Source organism: Hipposideros armiger, unplaced genomic scaffold (genome assembly GCF_001890085.2).
Source record: "Hipposideros armiger isolate ML-2016 unplaced genomic scaffold, ASM189008v1 scaffold_338, whole genome shotgun sequence".
NCBI lineage: Eukaryota > Metazoa > Chordata > Mammalia > Chiroptera > Hipposideridae > Hipposideros > Hipposideros armiger.
Genome location: NW_017731688.1, coordinates 72,243 through 95,021, shown reverse-complemented (window position 1 = coordinate 95,021; position 22,779 = coordinate 72,243). Strand labels below are relative to the sequence as shown.

Sequence of the window (22,779 nt, the reverse complement as noted above, 5' to 3'; positions counted from 1 at the left end):
TAGCTTTGGCAGGGGAGCAGTAAAAATTTTTGCAACACATCATTGTTAAATGTTACCTACCCTTTTAGAAGGGTGTTTGGTCTAGAAGTGCAATAAAAATATATGTATCAATTGCTGTAATTAATTAGGTTTCCTCATGCTAAATTGATCTGTTTCTATTTTTCTTCCTTTCTTCTTACACCTGTCTAATGTAATACCATTTTCATTGTAATAGTTTAATTTCTCACATGTGGAAAGAGAGGTGGCTCCTTTCAACTCAAGCCACAAAGAAGACAGTTTCTGGGACTAAATCAAGCTATATCAGAAACATTGGGGAAGGGGGTCATAAATCTCATTTTCCACTTGTTTTCTGTCTTTATCGCTGCATGAAGGTCTAAAATGCAAATGTGAAAATGGCACTAGAGTGCACACACTTTCCTGGAATTCTTGGTTTCCAATTCGATATTAGTGCTGAAAAATAATCTTATGTTTTTCCAAAACTCTTTGTTCATATGTAACCCCACTTATGTTGACAAAGTTCTCTTCAAGAATCTCTTAAGCATTGAAATGTGTAGATAGTGTGTCCTGGAATGGAGTAGGGTTGGGCCACCCATCAGCATGCACAAGATATGATTTTGTTTACTGGAAGGAGACTTTCTCTGTCCCTCTATCTCTGCCTCACCATTACATTTTTTTTATTCTCTTTTGAAAAGGGCTATGTCAGAAAATACCGTGAACTTTAAGAACCAGTTTGACATTCTGAATTGCAAAAGGTCATGGTGGATGTTAAAATATAAGGAATGTCATAGACCAGTGATAATGCACTCTTAGTTAGATCCTTTATAACATTTCTGTTTGTTGCTTTGGCTATAACACATGATAATATCAAAAAAGAATAATATTCATAACTACAATATACTTATAATAACAATACCTGCTAAGCAATTTGCATGTATTATCTTTTCAAAACCTCCAAAAGAGATATCTGCTGCCTCAATTTTAAGGGGAAAACTGAGGTCTTGAAAAGCAATGTAAGAGTTACCATTAGGACCCTTGAAAGGTTGCGAAGGGAAATTACATTGCATGACAAAAAATAAAAAAAAAAATAAAAAATAAATAAATGTGAATTCTAAGACCCCACCCCACACTGAATCTAAAACCTGGGGCTAGAACCCAGAAACCTGCATTTAAGAAGCCCTTCAGGTGATTCTGATGAATATAGAAGTCCAGATCTTGTTACTGTGATTAGCAATAACTTGCTCAGTCTCAATTTTAAGCATGTTACCTACCATGTGGCTACTGACTTCTGTCTTCCTAGCTCACCTGACCTAGTCTCCCAACTCCTAAAATCCTTCATACCCACTGAGACCATAATTTGTTGATTCTACCATTTTTTCACTAGTTCTTAAGCCTCTTATATCCTTACTTTTCCCTTATCCAGCCTCATATTTGACTACTGTTTGACCGTTCTCTTTCACATACCATATCCAAAGAGTAAATAAATCCTATCAGCTCTCCTTTCAAAATATATCTAGAATCTAACTTTTCTTATATCCTGCACTTTACTCCAGTGCAAGCACTTTGTCACTTGCGCCTACTTTCCGCACAGCAGCTAGAGTGATCCTTTGAATGCCCAAGGTTATGCTGCCAAAATTCTCTATGCTTCTTCTCTTAGAACAAATACACAAGTTATAAACACCTGCAAGATTCTGCGTGATCTGACCTTCCCTGGCCAGCAAGTCACTTCTCCCTTTGTCCTCCCTCTCTCCCACTGTGGAGCTTCATTTTTATGGTTAGAACTTATTACCACTTGACATACTCTGAATGCTCTTGTTTCTGCCTGTCTCCCACCGTTGGCGTGGCAGCTTTCTGAGGGCAGAGGCTTTTCTTGTTTACTGATAGAGCCTCAGCCTCTAGAACCCTGCCCGTCAAATAGCAGGGACGCAGTTATTTGTGAATAATGAACGGATGGCATCGTTTTCTATACGGCCTAAGGTTAACACCACTACCCTTTTGTTCATTCATCAAATACTTGCTCATCTTATAAGGAGATCGAATATGGAGAAAAGCCCCAGAGAGTTTCCACTCCAATATGGGAGAACAACTAATAAATAGATCTAAAATCACAACATTATAAGTATCAACATTAGGATGTGTATGGACCTATAAGAACAAAGAAGGGGAAAATAACCCAGCTAAAACCACAAAGCCAAAGAGGCCATGGCAGGCTTTCCCAAGGAAGTGATGACTGAGGTGAAATCAAAACAAAGAGTAGAGGTTAATTGGGCAAAGTAGCTATGGTGGCAGAAAGTGTAGGTGGGCAGATGGGAGGGCAGGTGCAAGGGCACTGTGGTAGAGGGAGCATGGTGAGCTCAAAGAACTGAATGGAGTAGAGGGAGGATGGGAAAGGAACGCAGGAGGACAGAAGGTTGGAGACTTTTTAATTATATCTCTTTGTTCCACATAATTAAGAACTTTTTAAAACATCCTGCTTCATTCAACAGAAATCCCATTTCCAATCTCTAAATTGGTATCATATTACTACTCAATTTATATATACTTAGACTCTAGCTTCATAATGATTATATTAAGTGCACCCAAAAGGAAAAGAAAAATGAGAAAATGAATACATGTTATGTTGAAAACTCAGCTTTGTTGATGTGTGTTTAAAAATACCTCAATTTACTAGAACATCCTAAGGAATGGGGTAGTCTGATTAATTTATGTAGTTTGCATCCCTGTTGTTGGAAAACTGAGGCTTAAGAATAAAATTATTTTGTTTAAATCTTTTCAGAGAAGCTTAAAAAAGTAAGTTTAGCCCCCTTTCCTGCTTTATTGGGGGATTATTTCACAAACGATAGATGGGACATGTAGCATGTACTTTTATATATACTACAAGCCTTTGACCACAACGTACTTATCCTCACAGGCCCTACACGACTGTTCTCATTTCCACACATTTCTATTCCTCTTGGTTACGAGGTAGGAAAAGGGTGCCATACAAGGTGTTCGTTTGGGGGCTGCCATGTGGTGCCTAAATACCCTCTGTACTGGGAACGTCTTTTTTTTTTTTTTTTTTTTTTTAGCTGAGCCATCCTGCCACCTGTTGGCAGCTCAGAGGCTGCTCAGCTTGGGCTGACTCGAACCGCTGTTGCTCAGAGCTCAAACTCTTGAGCGAGCTCTTAACCAACTGAGCCACTCAGCCGGCCCAATACCCTCTGTACTGGGATTGCCTCTGCTTGAGAAATGAAGCAGAGTCTTTTGATAAATTTACCAGGTACGATAAACTTTAATTTCAATATTTAATCTGACTCTTGGATTCCAGGGTTTAGAACAAGGTTCTTGTCCTTGTCATGGTTTCAATAAAAGTGAGCCCTAGATTTTATGTGCTTAGTCCTCCTAGTGAAAGGATGGCCGTACTCTCCTTATGGCAGTTTTTTTTATTTTTTATTTTTTTTAAATACCCGATTCAGAATCACACATTGCATTTAGTTGTCTTCTCTTCAGTCTTAATCTGCAATAGGCCCTGTGCCTCTGTTTTTCATGGCCTTGACATGTTTTAAACAGTTTAAGACAGTTATTTTGAGAATGCAGTTATTTGTTTGTGTGAGTGTTTCAGCATGTTAGAGCCTCGTTATGAACTTGGGGCAGAACAACTGCAGAAGTGGTGGTGCGTCCTTCTCGGTGCTGTGTATTGTGTGTCATGAGGCATATGCGTCCGTTTGTATCATTAAGGTGTTGTTAACTCTGGTCACTTGACTAAGGTGCTGCCTAGCAGATTTCCCCACTGTAAAAGGGGACATTTTTACCCTTTGTAATGAGGGCAATAAAGAAGGACAGAGTTTGAGAGGAAGTAAATATTGGTCTTTCATGAGAGTTTTTGTAGAAATGATACAAAAATAGTTAATAGAGGCACATAGAAGAAAATGGGAGTGAGAAGCCAGAGAAGTGAATTCTGTTGGTGATTGGGCAAGGCTTCAGTGAGGAAGTGGTATTAGAAGTGAGCTTTGAGAAAGTGGTTGAATTTTTGGAGAAATGTTCATAGGTGGAATGGAAAGGAATAACCGTCTGGACAAAGGAAATTCTGGAATGCCTGGTATCTGGCAAGTTCTTAATACAGTGGATCCAAAGCATGATGGGGAAGCTGAAATGGAACAGGAAAACCCTGCACTCACTTAGCTTTGTGCATTTGCCCTGCTGGCCTCACTGCTTAATTTCCTCCCTCCCTCCACCCCTGCCCTTTGGCTGTGGGGTAGGATAAGGTGTGAGGAAGGAGGGGATTCTGTGTAGTGAAAACACCGTGAACCAAAAGCCCCACTCAAATTCTCTCTTCTCCAGGAAGCCTTTTCCAGGTCCCCAATAAGAATTATCCTCCCTCCTCTCACACACTCCCATGGCACTTTGTGCCTCTCAAGTTAGCAAGTCTGTTCTCTCTTGTCCTGTTTCTGTGGATACATCTTCCTCCTTTAAAGCATGAACTATATCTTAATTGCTCTTCCCAGCACTTAGCACAAATGCTCAATAAATGTTTCTTACTATGGGTGAGAGAGGAAGGAAAGAGACAAAATAGGTTGGAGTTTGTTGGGGGAGGGCTCTGAATATCATTTCAAGGCGCTCAGGCTCGCATCACAGGCAGCAATGAGCCATGGCAGCTTTTGAACAATGCAGGGGGATCAGAGCTGGGATGGGCGGAGGAGAACATCAAAGCGCCCATGAAGTGGGACCCCAGGGGCAATTACAGAGGATGGAAGGAGTTCAGCGTGGTCCTATCACTTCCTCATCCCAAACTCTCCCTGAATTCAAAACAGTATGTGCTACTGAAAGGTTTAATTATATCAAATGTGATGAGAAATAAGATATTGTCTCCACTTGAGGCACAAAAAACTGACTTTGGTGTAAGTCACATTTTTCATTTGGCTGTAGTAATGGTTTTATTAAAAATGGATGTTAATAACTTGCTTTTTTAACCTTGAATCCGTGTGAGAGCAGCTTACCATAAAACGGTCCTCGGCTTCCTTTTGGCTCCTGTGTCCCTCCTGCCCCGTCCCTAACAACAGAAAACTCGCTTTGCACCTGCTCCAACTGGGTTCTAAGTGATAAACATCTTGCAAGCCCAGAAAATTGTAGTATCAAATCTCAGCCCCAACTGTGAGGCAGCACTATCCTCGAATCCCCGCTGAGAGGCGTTGCTTTCCCATTTCCCAGGGGAAGAGTCCTTTCTCCCCCGGCCCCTTTTCAGGCTTGAACTTTGACCTGAATCCTCTTTCCCAGCATGCATTGTTCTGGGTGCTGGCCCTGACCTGGCCCTGGATGTGCTGTATTCCATCCTGGGCTTATCCATAGGTCAGGCCTGGGTGGCCCCGAGGTCACTGAAGTGCCCAATTCCAATAATGAGCATATTTATGCAAGGAGAGGAAATGGACTTTCCTATTTGCTATAGTCCATTGCTTTTCACCTTAGAAACAAATGTTAAAGGAGGATTTGATATATTGTTTTTGATTTGGTGAATATATATAAACATTGCCTAATATTCATTAATTTTCATTCACATCTTCCTTCATAAATTAAATACTTTGTTATAACTAATGATTTATGTTAAAAGGGATATTCCTATTTCACTGCTAGGAAATGTAAGAGTTTTAATATTATATAATGCCATGTTCAGGAAAACTCTTGTAAGAATTTAAAATAAAAATAGCAAATACTATTTCAAGGTATGTAACATTCTAACTGGACTTAGTACATGGCTTTAAAGGGAAAGAAAAAAATTCTGACAGAGATTTTATAATTTTTTATTTATGCTTGCCTCTTAGGTTTTTCCAACAGACCAAAGTCATTAAAAATATTCCTTAACCCCCAAAGCCACAAAAAAGAAGCTACCCAAGTCTATTATGAAAAGGTTGAACCACTGTTGAAGATTGCAGGAATAAAGACTGATGTAACAAGTAAGTCATTTTTACAATATATTTGGTATTAAAAAGAAAAAAATCACACTTAAGGAAGCAAAATAACCTGAATTTGTTCCTAATCCAAATTTAGGAAGCTATTTGTCATATTTAAAACTTCTTTTTTATGTGCCTCCATAACCTCTAGTGCAGCCAGCTCTGGGATTATAACTAAATTATTTTTTCTTTTTTATTGTTATTTTTATTAGAATGTCAGTATTGAGACCCTGTTTCAGACTTTAAAATAATTTGGTATCACTTAATGGGAGCTGCACACTTTTTGATATCTTCATTGACATGTTTGCAATTTACACATTATTTTTGCAGTTTGGCAAGCAATTGATTTTTGCTCACTTAAATGTTTGATGTCTTTCCATGGAATCCTTCATTAGGTGGTTTTTGTTCTGACTCTGACCCCTGCTGGTTAGGTCAACACTAAGCACTTAACTGCTGGTTTGAGATGAATTTAGAGAAGCCAGAAGCTTGAATTTATTGTCTGAAATAAGAAAGGTGCTTGGGTTTGTGCCTAGGAAAATAGAAATTTGCTAACGCTGAAATTAATAGAAAGAAGATTAGTAAAATCCTTTTCAGTGTTTTGAATTTGGTGACCAAAGTTCTTTGGTTCCTTGAGACGCTTGATTTTCCCACGGGGAGGTAGCCTGAGGAGTGTTGATGCTTTTGAGAATCACACCCTCAATTTTTCAGGTTTTATTTCTGTGCAGTTTCACTAACACAGTGTACATTTATAGTAAATTTTAATTGAGGAAGTGAACTGAATAATAAGCCTACTCAGGAGACAAGGCCAGAGTGCACTTGGAATCTCCTAGCCCCAACGGTAAATTGCTGGGGAAGGGATTCAAAGTGACCTGGTTTTGCTCAGCTATAACCACAGGAGAGGGGTCTTGCAATGTCACTAAGATAAGCACACACTTCATGACTTGATGGTTTGGGATAGAAGGAAGTTCCTAAAAATACATGTATGCATACATACATACATACATACATACATATATACATACAATTTATAAAGGCAATCTTTGTGGGAAGGTCAGCTCCCCCAAAAAGGCATCTACTACAATGAAGGTTCAAGAGAAACCACTGTGAAAAAGTCAGGAGCAATTTCTGAATTAAAATGAAATCATAGTGAAGGAGTTAACCTTTCATCTTTGTGGCCTTTGGCTTTACTTAGGCATGATTTAGGGCAAAAAGAAACAATTCAGATCTATCATTCCTTCCCACTGAAGATTTTCAAAGACTGGCAGAAGGAAAAGTTTGAAATTCCTATTAGGGTGAGACAATTAAAAGGGGAGTAAACTTATTGGCAAGCTCCATACCATTAATTATTTTGTTTCATTGATTTAATGGTCAAAACTGTTTCGCGTGGATATTACTATGTACCAGTCAGTTCAGGAAGCTCTTGTTGAATGCTTCGTGTTAAGCTGTGCAGAATGCAGGAGGAATAAGCTATACTTGAGTGCTCTTGAGTGACCTTTAGCTTATTAGAGATTCAAATAGATATTTAAAATAAATATAACTGGAATATACAGAAAAGAACTGTGCTGTTTCAGAAGGTGATACTAATTTTGACAGGTAGACTCAAGGAAAGTATTTGAACTGCATGTTTGAACTGGACAGTTTTGGAGAGTCAGAGAAGGCAAAATGGTTTGCTGTGTGTAAGCGGCAGAAGAAAAGTGAAGGAAGAAAGGCAAGCTAGCAGGCAGACGCAGGTGTGTGCGTGTGTGTGTGTGTGTGTGTGTGTGTGTGTGTGTGTGGTACCTATGGTAACTCGGGAGTTCTTTCATAACTTAGGTTGGCCTTCCTCAGTTTTGGCTTCCTCTTAAGTCTGGCCCTTTCCATCATCATAAAATGGTTGCCAGTGGATTGGATCCTCTTTTATTGAAATCTAGAGGAATGGGGAGAGGTGTATGTATGTGAGGGATGCAGCATACTTGAATCCTGAACAAGGATTCGAATTTCTTCCTTTGCGTTTGTCCTAATGTCGTATGTATGCCCAACCTGGAGCAACCGCTGTCTTAACTATCAAGACCCTTCCCTTGGGCTGGGGGGCGGGACCCCCTTTTCCTGAAGGCTGAGAAGTCCTGAGCTGAATCTGAATTCTGTTATGGAGGAAAAAGGGCACGTTGACTTCTGGGCAGGCCCCCAGCAATGTGCACTGGAGGACGTTTGAGTCTTGATTATGGATGGATCATGACGCTATTATATTCAGAAGTTTACTCATGATGCATTGATCCAGAGTTGGTATAAATTTTGTATCATAGTGTTGTAATCTGGTTTAGCAGAAAGGATTCTGCTAGCAGAATCGAGATTAGAAAGGAAGGGAGAGAGATTGGAGGAAAGGAAACTAGTACAGAGGTCTGACCTTAGGCAGAGAGAAGGATAGGAATGTGCTTTCCTTTTTAAAACAATTGTATTGGAGAGAAAAATAGTGTGTCCTAGGGCTGTTTTCCCTAAATTTGTAAATGTTACTGAATATTCTATTTAGTTTAACATAAAATAAAATTAGAATATTACATAAAGCTAACTTAGAATTTATTTACATACTTGTGCAGAATGACTAATTATTAGCTGCTTAACACTCCTCCTACAGGCAAAATGATAAAATTGCATCTTTTGCTTACAAAACCATTTTTCTATGTATATTGGCTAAATATTTATATAAAAATGCTTCCTATTTTGTACGAAGTACTGAATAATCATGAGGATACTTGGAAAGTTTTAGAATCTTTGTGCCTATTCTCACAGTGTAGTTGTGTAGTTTGAATAAGGTAATATATTTGAAACTACCATTTATGTTATAAAGTGCTATAGAAAAATGATCATAATGTTATACATTTCAGTTTCATAAAATTATGAATGGTAAGATTCCATTCACACTTCATTTGATAGAAAATATATCTTATGTGAAAGAGTAAATCGAAAGAGTAGATATTGTCTGCATGTCCAGTATGACTATTATTTCAATGTTTCTTGTGTACATTGCTGAGTTCAAATAGAATTTGAATTACATAATAAATTATATACAAGGATTAATTCATGGGAAGATAGTGCTACATAAATGAAGCATGATTTTTAAAAATTATAGCTAGATATATTCATTCTAGTTTTTCTATAAATCTCTTTTAAAAATGGATCTCTTCATATTAATGAAAACATACTTACTCCTTTCATTTTGGCATGTGCTGATACTCTCACTACTTCTGAATATACATCAGCATCTTTAGAATTAGATGAGCTAAAGTTTCATTCCCCCCCCCCATAGCCAATATGCAATATCTTGTTTCATAATTGTTCAGAAAAGTTCTGGAAGAAACTAGAAAGAACTGAATTATTTTTCCTAATAACTTGTTGGTATATGAATCAAATGAAGGCATGAGTGGTAAGCCCATGTTGACATATGATATCATTCCTTTCTCTTCCTGTTCAAACAGCAGACTTTAGGAATTAGACCATTCAAGGTATGAAGAACACTGAGAGGTCATAGATTCATAGGATAATTCAGAGAATGATAAAGTGAAAAAGTCAGGGCAGCTGAGAAATCAAACTGGAAAGAACTTTGGAGGCCAGCTAGTCCAATTTCTCCCATGTGGTAGAGTCCAGGCATGTGGTATTCCTCATGGATGGCCATCCAGCCTTGGCTTGGACACCCGATAGTTGAGTAAGCGTGTGCCATTATTGGACATTGCTGATACACCTTCTTACCTTGAGTTCAGGGTCACTGTGCCTTTGTGCAGATTAGAAAAGGACCTGCTTTGTGCTGGGTTACAAAAGAATGACTTTTGATTCAGCCCAAGGTCACCTACCATGTTGGATAGGTGTACTGGCTGGGTTGCAAACTCACCTGCCTCTTTGGCCAAATGCCTTTGTGAAAGGCATAAACTGCACACCATGAAGAAATTGTGAGTTGACATTTGCCTCCTTGCAATTTTTGTCTACTAGAGTTAATGTTATCTTTTGTGGTAATACAAAATAAATGAAAATGAAATAAATGTGTCCCATCTTGTGTATAAGAGTTATCGAGATATTTGAAAACAGGTATAATGACTATGCTTTTTTATAAAGATTTTTATTTAAAAATATAGCTAACATACAATATTATGTCAGTTTCAGGTGTACACCATAGTTGCTCAACTTTTATATACCTAAAGAAGTGGTCACCATGATAAGTCCAGCAACCTATACCATGCTTCCACAATATTATTGACTATATTCCCTATGCTGTACATTACATCCCCATGACTTAATTGTTTTATACTTGAGAATTTGAACCTCTTATTCTCCTTCACCTTTCACCCCCTTTTTAATTTTTTTCAATTACAGTTGACATTCAATATTATTTTATATTAATTTTAGGTGTGCAGCACATGCCTAGACATTTATATAATTTAAGAAGTGATTCCCCTGACTAGTCTAGTACCCATTGGACACAATACAGTTATTACCATATCATTGACTATATTCCCTATGCTTGACTTTACATCCCCATGACTATTTTGTAACTACCAATTTGTACTTCTTAATCCCTTCACCTTTTCCACCCTGTCCCCCAACTCCTCTCCCATCTATTAACTTGATAAATCTAGTACCATCAGACACCACACATAGTTATTACAATATTATTGACTATATTCCTTTGCTATACCCTACATCACCATGACTACTTTGTAACAACTAATTTGTACTTCTTTTTTTTTTTTAAAGATTTTTATTGGGAAATTGGGGGATGGGAACAGCGCTGGGGAATTGGGGGAAGGGGAACAGACAAGTTGCTGTCGTTTTGTTCTTCAGTCTAGTTGTGGAGGACGTTGCTTCACTGGCCCAAGTTGGCACCATCATTGCGCTCTTCCCGGGCGAGGCAGGTCAGTCGCCGGCTTCTGGATAGCCGCTCATGGCGACTGCTGGCAGCTCACACTGGCTGCTGCTGGCTACACATGGTAGCCCATGGCAATCCACTGCCACAGGGGCTGCAGCCTACGCCGTAGCCAGCAACTCACAGCAGCCCAGCTCCAGGTTGAGCTGTTGTTCAGCATCTTAGCTGTAGAGGGCCGTGTCACTGGCCCTCATATGTGGGATCTGAACCGGGGCCCTCTGGCATCGCAAGCCAGCTCTTAACCAATGCACCACTCGGCCGGCCCTAATTTGTACTTCTTAATTCCTTCCCCTTTTACACCCACCACCCCAACCCCCCTCCCGTCTGGCAACCATCAAAATGTTCTCTGCATCTATGAGTTTGTTTCTGTTTTGTTTGTTAATTTTGTTCTTAGATTTCACATGTAAGCAAAGTAACATTGCATGTGTCTTTCTCTGTCTGAAATACTTCACTCAGCACAGTACTCTCCAGATCCATCGATGCCGCCACACATGGTAAGAATCTATTCCCATGGCCAAACAATATTCCATTGTATATATGTACCAGCTCCTCTTTATCTATTCTTCCATCAATGGGCACCAGGCTGCCTCCGCATCTCAGTTATTGTAAATAATGCTGCAGTGAACATATGTATGCACGTATCCTCTTGAATGACAGTTTGGATTTTTTCAGATAAATACCTAGAAGTGGAACTACTGGGTCCTTCTTTGGCTCTTGTTATAGCCTTTGTTTTAAAGTCTTTTTGTCTGGTATAAGTATTGCTACTCCAGCTTTTTTTTTTATTATTCCTATTTTTATAAAATAACTTTTTACCTTTCTTTATTTTCAGTCTGTGTGTGTCTTTCAATCTGAATGAATCTCTTGTAGGCAGCATATGTAAGGGCTTTGTTTTCCTATCCATTCAGCCACCTCATGTTTTTGATTGAAGCGTTTAATCTATTTACATTGAAAGTAATTGTTGATAGATATGTAGTTATTGTCATTTTATTATTTATATATTTATTTTTTTGTTTTTCATCTTAAGAAAGTCCCTGTAAAATCTTTTGGTGGTGATTAACTCCTTTAGTTTTTTTCTTGTCTGGAAAGCTCTTTATCTGTCCTTAGGTTCTAAATGGTAGCTTTGCTGGGTATAGTACTCTTGGTTGTAGGTCCTTGCTTTTTATCACTTTGAATATTTTATGCCAATCCCTTCTGGCCTGCAAAGTTTCTGTTGAGAAGTCAGCTGACAATCTTATGGGAGCTCCCTTGTAAGTAACTAGTTGCCTTTCTCTTGCTGCTTTTAGGATTCTCTCTTTTTCTTTAACCTTTGCCATTTTAATTATAATGTGTCTTGGTGTGGGTCTGTTTGGGCTCATCTTATTTGGGACTCTGTGCTTCCTGAGCTTGTATATCTATTTCCTTCATTAGGCTAGGGAAGTTTTCTGTCATTATTTCTTCAAATAGGTTTTTCAGTTCCTTGCTTTGTCTCTTCTCCTTCTGTTACCCCTATTATGCGAATGTTGGTACACTTGATATTGTCCCATCGGTCCCTTAAACTACCTTCATTTGTTTTTTAATTATTTTTTTCTTTTTACTGTTCCAGTTGGGTGTCTTATGATACCTTGTCTTCCAAATCACTGATTTGATCCTCTGCTTCATCTAGTCTGCTGGTGAATCCTAATAGTACATTCTTCATTTCAGTTATTGTATTCTTCATTTCTGACTGGTTCTTTTTTTTAAGGTTTCTGTGTCCTTTTATGTTTGCTATTTCTTTGTTGAATTTCTCAATAAGTTCCCCAAGGACCTTTATAACTATTGTTTTGAACTCAGTATCTGGTAGGTTGCTTGCCTCCATTTTGTTTATGTATTTATTTTTCTGGAGTTTGCTCCTGTTCTTTCATTTGGGGTATGTTTCTTTGTTTCTTCATTTTGGCTGCCTCTCTGTGTTTGTTTCTATGTATTAGGTAGATCTGCTAAGTATCCTAGTCTTGCTGATGGCCTTATGTAGTAACCACCCAATGGGGCCCAGTGGCACAGTCTCCCTGGCCACCTGTGCTGTGTGTTCCAGGAGTGTCTCTTGTGTGGGTTGTGTGTGCCCTCCTGTTATAGTTGAGCCTTGATTGCTATTGGCAGGTCAGTGGGTGGGATTTACCCTCAGGCTGACTGGCTGTGGGATTTGGCCACATCCACAGCTTATGGGCTGCTGTACAGGGGGGCTTAACCCATGGAGTAGGATTTGTCCCTGCAGGCCCTCATGCCTGTTGAGACTGCCCCTCGGATGTGCCACTTGTGGAGCGCTGTTGTGGTCAGAAGCCAACCTCCAAGTATGTTGGTTCTGGGGCTTCTTAGGAGGGGCTATAGTGCAGGCCAAGGTCAGCCACTACCTGTGTCTGGCCAGGGGCTACCTAGTAAGAGCTACAAAGTGATACACAGCTGGTTGCTGCCTGTGCTAGGGCTGGAGGTATGTGAGAGAAGCCATGCTGCCAACCGAGGAACCATGCTGCCACCAGTACCAGGCCTGGGGTAGCTCTACAAAAAGCCAGGACACTCCAAGGCCTACTGCCAGCTGCCAGCACCCATAAGGTTCAGCTGCCAATAAAGCCTCCTGAGGTATGGAGTTGGGTGTGGCAGGGTCTCAGTGAATCACCAGGGTGGAGTGAGTGGAGCTCACCAGATCAATTCAGATTCAGATTTGACCATGGGCATGTGTATGTCAGGGCTCTACACAGAAAAGATAGCACATGCCTGCTGGCTGCATGGATGAAGGACCTCACAAAGGGAAAATGGCAACTGTCTCTCTAGTCCTTGGTCTGAAACCACACAACTCAGTCCTTCCCCATATGTCTCCAATGCCCCCACTCCCTCAAGTCACTGTTCCTCTGCTGGAGCCCAGGGTGACTGCCTGTGAGTGAGTCTGTGCATGAGCCCTTTAAGAGGACATCTGGGTTTCCTGCAGCCTTCTCTCCCACCCTGATGGTCAGAATCCCACTGTTTTTCAAAGCCAGACATGAGGGCTGTTCTTGCTGGCACTGGTACTCTGGGCTGGGGAGCTTGGCATGGGGCTGGGGTTCCTCGCTCCTCCAGGGGGAACCTCAGTTGCCAAGATATCCCTCCTGATTTTCAACCACCACACAGAAGTTTGGGTCTGGCCTGTTTTGCATCTCCACCCCTCCTGCCAGTCTCAAAGTGGCTTCTTTATATCCTTAGTTATAGAACTTCTGTTCAGCTAGACTTCAGATAGTTCTCCAGGTTGATTGTTCTATAATTTAGTTGTAATTTTGATGTGTTCAAGGAATGAGGCAAGCACAGTGTTTATCTACTCCACCATCTTGGATCTTATAATGACTATTCTTGATCTCTCTTGTTGGTGATAGGCAATTCCATCTCATTCAGTCAATTTTTGTATTAACAAAACTGCTTAACCTTATCATGCTCATTATCATTATCATAGTCAAAGACACTTGTCCTAATGCAGCCTCCATCTTTGCTAGCTCAGGGCCCATGGGAGTGCCTAATCACCAGAAAATTTTCCGTGACTGGCCTTGGGCAGACTTGTCAGCAAAGTGGGTTTTGTTGTCACTTTCTTTCTTTTCTTTCTTTTTTTTTCCCCTCCTTCTAGCATCATGGTCTAGCTTTTGGCACTTTTATCAAGTCTTCTCTTTAATTGTTTCTTTTTGGCTCTTTGTGTCTCTCTTTGAAACCTTCCCTTCCTTGGTGATGCTCTTGTTGTTCCTGATCTTGACAAGCACAAAGCTAGGCAGTTTGAAAAAATTGATTGAGAAAAGATGCTCGTAGGCTGAGGTATTAATTCCTTCCAATTTCTCCTGCATTTTATTTAAAATCTGGATAGTAAGTGTTATTGAATCATAACTAGCTCGAGACAGATAGGGAGAATTCTGGGTGAAAGACTCTTTATTATCTCATAAATAATTGTGGATGTATATGGCCCATCCCATTTCCAGTAATCAGATGTCAGGGATGTGAAGTTCTCAGTAACTTCTAGGGACAGTGAAGAGTCATGAATGGAGTTTAAACAGGGAAGTAATATGATTTAATATGTGTTTGAGAAAGATCATTATGGCTAAAGTAGGATAAAGGTTGGAGAGAGACTGGAGAAGAGGTTTTTGTTACATACACATTAAGATGATGGTGACTGTATTTTGGCCACTGGATTGAGGAATGTTGGGGTACTGCAGCATAATTTTAGAGAAACAACTGGCCTTGGCCATGGAGTGGTTGTGGAGAGTGAAGGAGAGGGATAATCTAGGAAGAAGTAATTTTTCTGTCTTACTCAGTGGGGAATGGATTATGGAACACAAACAAAACAATACATTTGAGAGGAACTATATTTCAAGGTGGAAATGATGGATTACCTCTTGAGCTTACTAAGTTTGAAACACCTACAGGACAGGAAAGAAAATGATATCTCAGTTTCTTATCCAATTATAGAATTTTATCACCAGACCAAAAAATGTTTCAACTCCAAATGAAATCATCTGTAAAATCAATAGGCTGATTTTACTTCAGCCTGTTTCCTCATCTGCATTCAATATCAACCTCAATATATTGCTCTCTTGCAGTTTTGTCTTCCTGAAGAAGTGTTATTTAAACTGAAGATTAGGGTGCGGGATCCCAGTAATGACAACTGTGTGTTTGAAGACTTGTAAATAATCGTGACTCCAAATTTCCTCTATAGAGGGGCATAAGGTATTAATCTCATTGGAAAAGGAAAGTGGATGAAAGAAGAGGCTAATAACCTTCTTTTGAAACTGCATTTGCCCAGCAGTCCACTCTTTATGTTCATTTGGAGTGGCATGATTAGAATCTGGTTTTCTGATTCCAGAGCCCATACTATCCTATCTAAATACATATTTCAACTCTTTCTACTGTGTCTAAATAGTAGTCCATATTACTCTCTATCCTTTTCCCCTACATTATTTTCTTTATAATCACTTATTACTACTTTACATCGTACAATTGGTATATATTGCCTATATCCAGAATTTATTTGTTTTGTTCATTGTCCTAATAAATTGTGGTCAGGATTCTTTCAACTTTTCTGTCTCTTTTTTCCAGATAAGCAATTTTAACTTATACACATGTCACTCAAAAAATTACTCTTCTTGGATAATTTGCATCAGTGTATAATCAAATTCCACCTGCAAGAGCAAACAAAAAATAAACTATTATTTCATATTTTACCTAAATAAAAGTAGCATTCAGGCTTAACATATTTTAAAGCTAATTTTGTGTTGGATTTGAAAATCTTTACCAAAATAAGCTCTGGTATAAAAGTAAGCTTTGGTATAAAAGCAAGACTGGATCAACTCATTCTCAGCATAAATATTTCCTCATAATATCTTTAATTATTTTAAAAATTTTATTAGATTTCTTGAGGTTACATTGGTTAATAAAATTATATAGGTTTCAAGTGTACAATTCTATAATACATCATCTACGTATTTCATTGTGTATCCACCACCCAGAGTCTGTTCTCCTTCCATCACCATATATTTGACCCCCTTTACCCTTTGCTACCTCCCGTCCACCCCGCTTTCCCTCTGGTAACCACCATACTGTTGTCTGTGTCTATGAGTTTGTGTTTGTTTGTTTGTTTGTTTTGTTCATTTGTTGCTTTTAGCTTTTAATGTGTGTATGTGAGATTTTATTATTTTGCATTTAAAGTTGCAACTACTTACTGAGGTTGTAAATGAATGACCAACACACAATCATTTATGATAAATTTCCATGCTTATAGCTTTCTTCTGATTAGAATTTAATATAGAGAGATTTTATTCATGTGAATATAACAGTATTTGAATAAGCTATGGGAGAATTACAATGGAATGCTGCTGGATACAGAATGATTCTTTTAGACACCAAGACTAATAATTTTTAACAATATCTAAAAACATTGTAGGAAAAGCCTGAACCATGCTGGCACCAGGGACAGACAGGCATGAAAGATTAATGTAATCTTGCATATAATGATGCACATTCTTACACAAAAAATCCATCTGCAATGTCATGTCAGTCAGCAGAAATCTTTGATGGGTGGATACAGCTGGGCTGTCTCTTCTGGCAGAGAGGCCCTAGAAAATGCTAAATGTGGTTGGGATGCTTAGTGCCATCTGCAGTGTGCCAGTTTATCCTGTCGTCACTGGCATTTACAATACTGCATGGGGCATATCATGGCTGTAGAGACAGCGATAGGGAGTGACAGATTCATTTCCTTGGAGGATCCAGCTCTGGTGGGCCTGTGCCACCCTCCTCCTCAGCTTTGGGTCTGTTATCACTGGTGTTGGCTTTGCTTCATCTTTTCACATCCAACTCCTCCTCTTCTGAGTCTCGCAGTTCCAGATACACATTCTTCTAGTATGTAAATCTTACACTAACCTTTCAACTAATCTATTCATGTAAGGTTGCCAAAGCGATTTCACATCGACGGTTTGATGCCAGCTAATATGCCTTATTTTCAAAATACTACTGCTCTTAGGCTTCTGATTTAAAGGAAATGTGTCTTATTTAAGGAACACTAAACAGACAGGCACCAGGATAAATTACCTGTTCTGTGTGGGATATCCCCAAATGACTTATGTAGTTGGAACAAATATATGGCCCTTTTTTTACATAAAGCTATAGAACACATCAGGCAAGTAACACTTAATCTGCTTTCCCATGATTAAAATATAAATATTCAAGAGTAAATGCTGTTTTACGACCTGACCATATGTTTATCATATTTTTTTACCAAACCACGTTAAAAAGTGTATATCATTTTCTAAACCTTTCCCTTTGTGTGTGTGTGTGTGTGTGTTTGTTTGTTTTTTTACAGTAACAGAATATGAAGGGCATGCTGTGTCACTGCTAAAGGAATGTGAACTACAGGGGTTTGATGGGTAGGTTATGTTATTAATCTATGTATGTCCTATAGCTTACATTATTAAATGTTTTCAGTAGTTTTTAGCCACATATTTGGGACCTTTAATTTTTAAATATTTGTGATGTATGTAATTAGGCTCTATTTCTTTCAAATCTGTCTAATAACAATTAATGATAATGATAATATGTCATGGTCATCCATCTCTCAGGATCGGGCCTAGGAAAGCAAAAGGAGAAATCTAATTGTATGACGTAAGTACTGGGAAATTACAGTGTACTATCTTATGCTTACCTAATGTGCATAAGCTTGCATGTATAGTCCTGAATTCTTGGCTTTAACTATGTATCTAGAAAAACATTGATAGGAGATATATATTGGTCATCTGTCATAACTACTATGATCCTCTTTTGCAAATTTATTGTGAGTGTTAATAGCTACCCCCAGTTATTTTACTGTGATTGATTGAGGGTAAATATTTTATAAAAACAAATATATTATTTTCATAATGAACAAAAGATGTTAATTGTAATTGTCTTCTATAATTTAGTGGCTGCCCAATATGTGTGTTATTCACAGTAGGCATTGGAAACTGTTGTTTGCAATACACTGCTGGAGTATGTATAATAGAAAGTGCTCACTTAAATGCAAATATGTACTAGAAACAAGGCAAGTGACATATGCTTTAATAGCCACTTTTACAAAATAGGTAAATCAATTTGCTAAAGTGCTATATTGATGTGCAACACTAAAACATATTCTTTCAGGAAAGTTTTTTTTTTTTTCCAAGGGTAGCTATTTCAGAGTTTTAAAAGGTGACAAGTATGTGAGTTCTTTGTGTCACATGGTGATGGGCAAGGGGCAACAAAAGACTCAGAATATCAGGAAGGGCAGTTGGGTCTTTCAACCCAAATGAAAGACTTTACTTTTCTTCCCAAAGAACTATTAGAATGCTTTAGGGAAGAAAGTCATGTAATCAAAATGGAGCCTTAGCAGGGTTGTTCTGCAGAAACACAATATTTTTTTGGTGAGGAAAAAAATATTAGTGGATGAAGAAGAAAGTTTGGAAAATAAAATGATTTTTCAAAAAGGACTTTAATGGAGAGGAGTAAATCTAGATAGCAATATTAAATAAATATTGAGGATGAGGAGGATGAGGTAGGAGATACCTTCCGAGGTTTATACTTAGAACTAGACAGATGGATTGATAGACTACATTTAGGAAACTGTCTTGCAAATAAATATACAATTTAAGAAAAGGAATTGGGGGAATCGTGCCCACTGCCTTCATATGCTGTATAGTATGGAAACACAGATTGTGAGTATTTATAAGTATAGCTGCATTTCAAATAAGCTCTTGCTTCAAAACTTGATTATATTAATAATGAAAATAACAGATATCATAGGTACTAGACCTGGTCTTACCCATCAGCATTATGAAGTGTTCTGCTAACTGTGGTATCTATAAATAAGTTCCATTGGTTGCATGGAACTATGCAAGGATCAAGAAGAACCTTGCAGAATGATGAAAGCCTATTGCTTAAGTGCAGTACAGTAATATTTTTCTTTTTTCCTGGACATATTTAATTCTTGTTTATTTCACATAGCAGGTATTATTTTTGCAGGGTGACACCAGAAAGAGATCTAGATCCTTTAGTCATCACCTACATTTTTTTAAAGCACATAATTTGGCCTAATCATTGATTAGCTGTTTATAAACTCTACAGCACGCTGATTTATTTAAAACTTTTAATAATTTTAAATTTCTATTGAAAGTCATCTATTTTCTAAGATCATTTAAATAGCTCATTTATGTCCATGGGCCCAATTTTTCCAGTAGGAAATGATAATGGTGGTAATTGGGATAACTATCTTAATAAAATAGTAATTTTATGTCACTCTACTTAGAATTGCATAGCAAGATCTATGAGGAGAACAATGGAAACATAGTTTCTTTAGGCACTTTAAAAGAACAATTCTCTAACAGAATTTTTTGAATGCACTACATTCATGAGTTCCCTGTTCTTGAACCTGTTCAAAGAGTGGCTACATAGGAGCACTTTTTGAAGAATATATACAAAAAACTCAAGAATGGGATAAGGTCACCTAAATATTCTACGGTATTTTGATGAGAGAGGGGCTCCCATTCCTTTAAGAACTTGAACCTGAATCATCTGAGACTGACTGTAGTGGAGCTGTTGATAGGGAGTGGTTAGAAAAATCACCTACAGGTTTTTAGACACAGGGAGGTTAAGATCTAAGAAAAACTCTATGTAGATATTCAATAAAGCAAAACGATTTGGTAAATAATGTTTAAGAAATGTTATTTGCTAAGGTTAATGAGGTACATATGTTTCTACGAAGACACATTGTAACATATTTGTAAAGCCAACAGGAACAGTGTATCAATACTCGTCATGACAGCTGGTGTGCAACTCCAGTGTATTCTAGCAAACAGATCCATTGCTAAAATTGTAAGAGCGTCAGTTTCCATATTGCCCCCTGTTTATACTGGGTATGAACAGGAAGTTTTGTGAAGGCAAAGAAAAGAGTGGGACCAGATACAGACTTGAATCAGTAACAGCTGAATTTATAAATGTGAATATTAAGCTAATGTATAGCTCTTATGCAATTATAAATATACTAATATTTTCCTATTTTGTTTTGCAGTGTTTTTTTTTATTTGAATTTGTTGAGTTACAGACTTTTCTTTGTTAATTTCACCATTAAAGAGACCCACAATAATTTAGACATTATTTGGCTAACATTGACATTTTATCACATTGACCATAATATCTGTATAACTAAGTAGGGTTAAAAAACATGTATCTCTTTTCCAAAAAAAAAAAAAAAACATTTAAAATAAAAAAATCCAATAATATTAAATATTTCAAAGATGATATTGGTTGATAGACAAATACACAATCACCCATTTAATTTTTTTTCTTTTTACTTTTTATAAAGAGAAGTAAGATATTAGCTCCCAGTTGTACTTTTCTGGACAGAATCATTCTACTTAGGGTCATGGCAAGAAGGAGTTTACTTATTCTCAAAACATAATATGTACCACATGCAAAAGATTAGTTACTCTGAGGTTTATGTTTTAGGGAAACTCTTAAGTGTGGTTAACATATTTTAAGAAGTTATTGGTTTTTTTTTTTTCCCTTTTCTTGTAGCATCCAGACTCTTGTGATTTGTTAGTATGAAGTATATTCCCTAAGTTGAGTAAACTATACCTGGAGATGAGCTTAATGATCTAGCGGTTGTCAACATGAATAAATATATTCCTTCCTAACTCACTTAATTCTATATCGGTTATACTTATAAACTGATTTTCAAAATAATAAAAGTCTCATACAGTTATTTTCATATACAGGAAAGGAATATGATATTTTTGATAGTAGTGCAGCCTCTAAGGCCACATTGGCTTGTTTCGAGTCCTCATTCTATTCTTTACTATGGTATGAACTTGGAAAAGCAACCTAATCTTTCTATGCCTTAGTTTCCTAATCTGTAAATTGAAGGTAACAGTATCTATTGCGTACAGTTATGATTCAAATTAAATGAGTTAATACACTGAGGAGAGCCCAGTATATAGTGGGCACTCTATCTACTGTGCCCACTATAGCTACTTTATTGTTGTAATTATTGTAATTTGTTATAGTTTCGAAATATTTAACACAGGATGTGTTATGGTAAAGTTTCAAAGGTTTTTGTAGCAGAGCATGTTCGTAGAAAGGCCATCTTTACTGACTCTAGCAATGTGTTAACGTGCACATGATGCTATAACTGGATGCAGGATTTTAGGGCTCAGTTGTTGCCATATGGAGTGGAAGAGTCAAGTCCTTTGGTGCTAAGTTAGATGCTTTGTTGGATGACTTCACGTGTTCCTTTTCGGCCACACACACCTCAGCAGGCAGACAGACCTGGATCTGGAAGCTATAATAAGTTCATAGAAATTTGAAAACCTCATAGAGATCTTTAAAATCATACAAAGTTGAAATCAAACCTTGGCTTCCCCATTTATAAAGATGATACCTACTTTATAGAATTCTGGGGATTTAATAGAAAAGAGCCAATGTATCATTTGACATAAAATTTGGCCCTTTGAAGATATAATCACTTTGCTCTCAATCAGTGGCCCCAATGGGAACCCCTGGAATCAGTTCAGAAATGAAATAATACCCCTAGCCAAAAATGACCTGGGCCATATTGTATATCTTGGAGTCTCGTCTAGCTAGAGTGGGCCTGGATCACCCAGGATGTGTGCGGCCGTAGGGCTAACCCTCAGCCAGGTGCAGGGGCTGACGGATTGAGAGAAAGGTGGAAGAAGTTGATGGAAAAAGTTCCCTCAGCCTCTGGATTCACCAACCTCCGGAGCTTCCTGAACTTAGGGAACCAGTAACCCTTGCTGCTTATGGCCTGTTTTGTTGGACACATAGACTGTTTAAATACATAGAATGCTAGTTGCTAGTATTTACACATCAGGAGACTCACCCCAAAATCAGAACCTGTGGCTTCTCTAGAAAAATCAGAAGATGTGTTCCTCTAGGCCTGCCTCCCACGGAGGAGTGGGTGGGAGCTAATAAGTGCCTCTCCTTTAGACTGAGCTACTCTTTCATTCCTCCCAGGCCCTTGCAGACCTTGAGTTGTGACAGCTGCTTTCAATAACACAAAATCTTCCTCCTTTTGGGAAAATTGAGGTGATTTTGCTACTTAAGATTATTTTGCTGCTTTTAAATACAACTGATTGTGAAACAAATGTCTAATATCTTATATACTACTTTTGTGGAGTCCCACGTCCACCTCCCTATAGTCTATTTATCATGACGCATTAAAAAAGATTAGCAGTGCTGAGTAGGGTCAAAGGGCAGTAACACTAATTTTAAAAGTGCCAAATAGCAATAATGTCCCGGAGATGAAAAGCAGTTTAAGTCTGCAATTACTACATTCATATACTAATGATAATTAGCAGTTCCTTAAATTAAAGCTTCATATTTTACATGATTTTTATTGCTGTCTTTTCAGAGCTATATTGAAATTTAGGGTTTTATGACTTCGGTTTCCGTTAGTGAGATGAATTGGTCATGACTGTTAACACAAACAAA

At 38.1% G+C, this 22,779-nt stretch overlaps 1 protein-coding gene across 2 annotated transcripts in view; it reads left to right on the top strand.

The window, feature by feature from the left end:
- The window catches only part of CERKL (CERK like autophagy regulator), a 113,637-nt gene that overhangs the window by 73,796 nt on the left and 17,062 nt on the right, over positions 1-22,779 (top strand). For both annotated transcript variants that reach the window (XM_019661185.1, XM_019661184.1), the window contains 2 exons: positions 5,793-5,924; positions 17,627-17,690. In XM_019661185.1, coding sequence (XP_019516730.1) covers positions 5,793-5,924; positions 17,627-17,690 — 196 coding nt within the window. The remainder of the gene's footprint in view (positions 1-5,792; positions 5,925-17,626; positions 17,691-22,779) is intronic.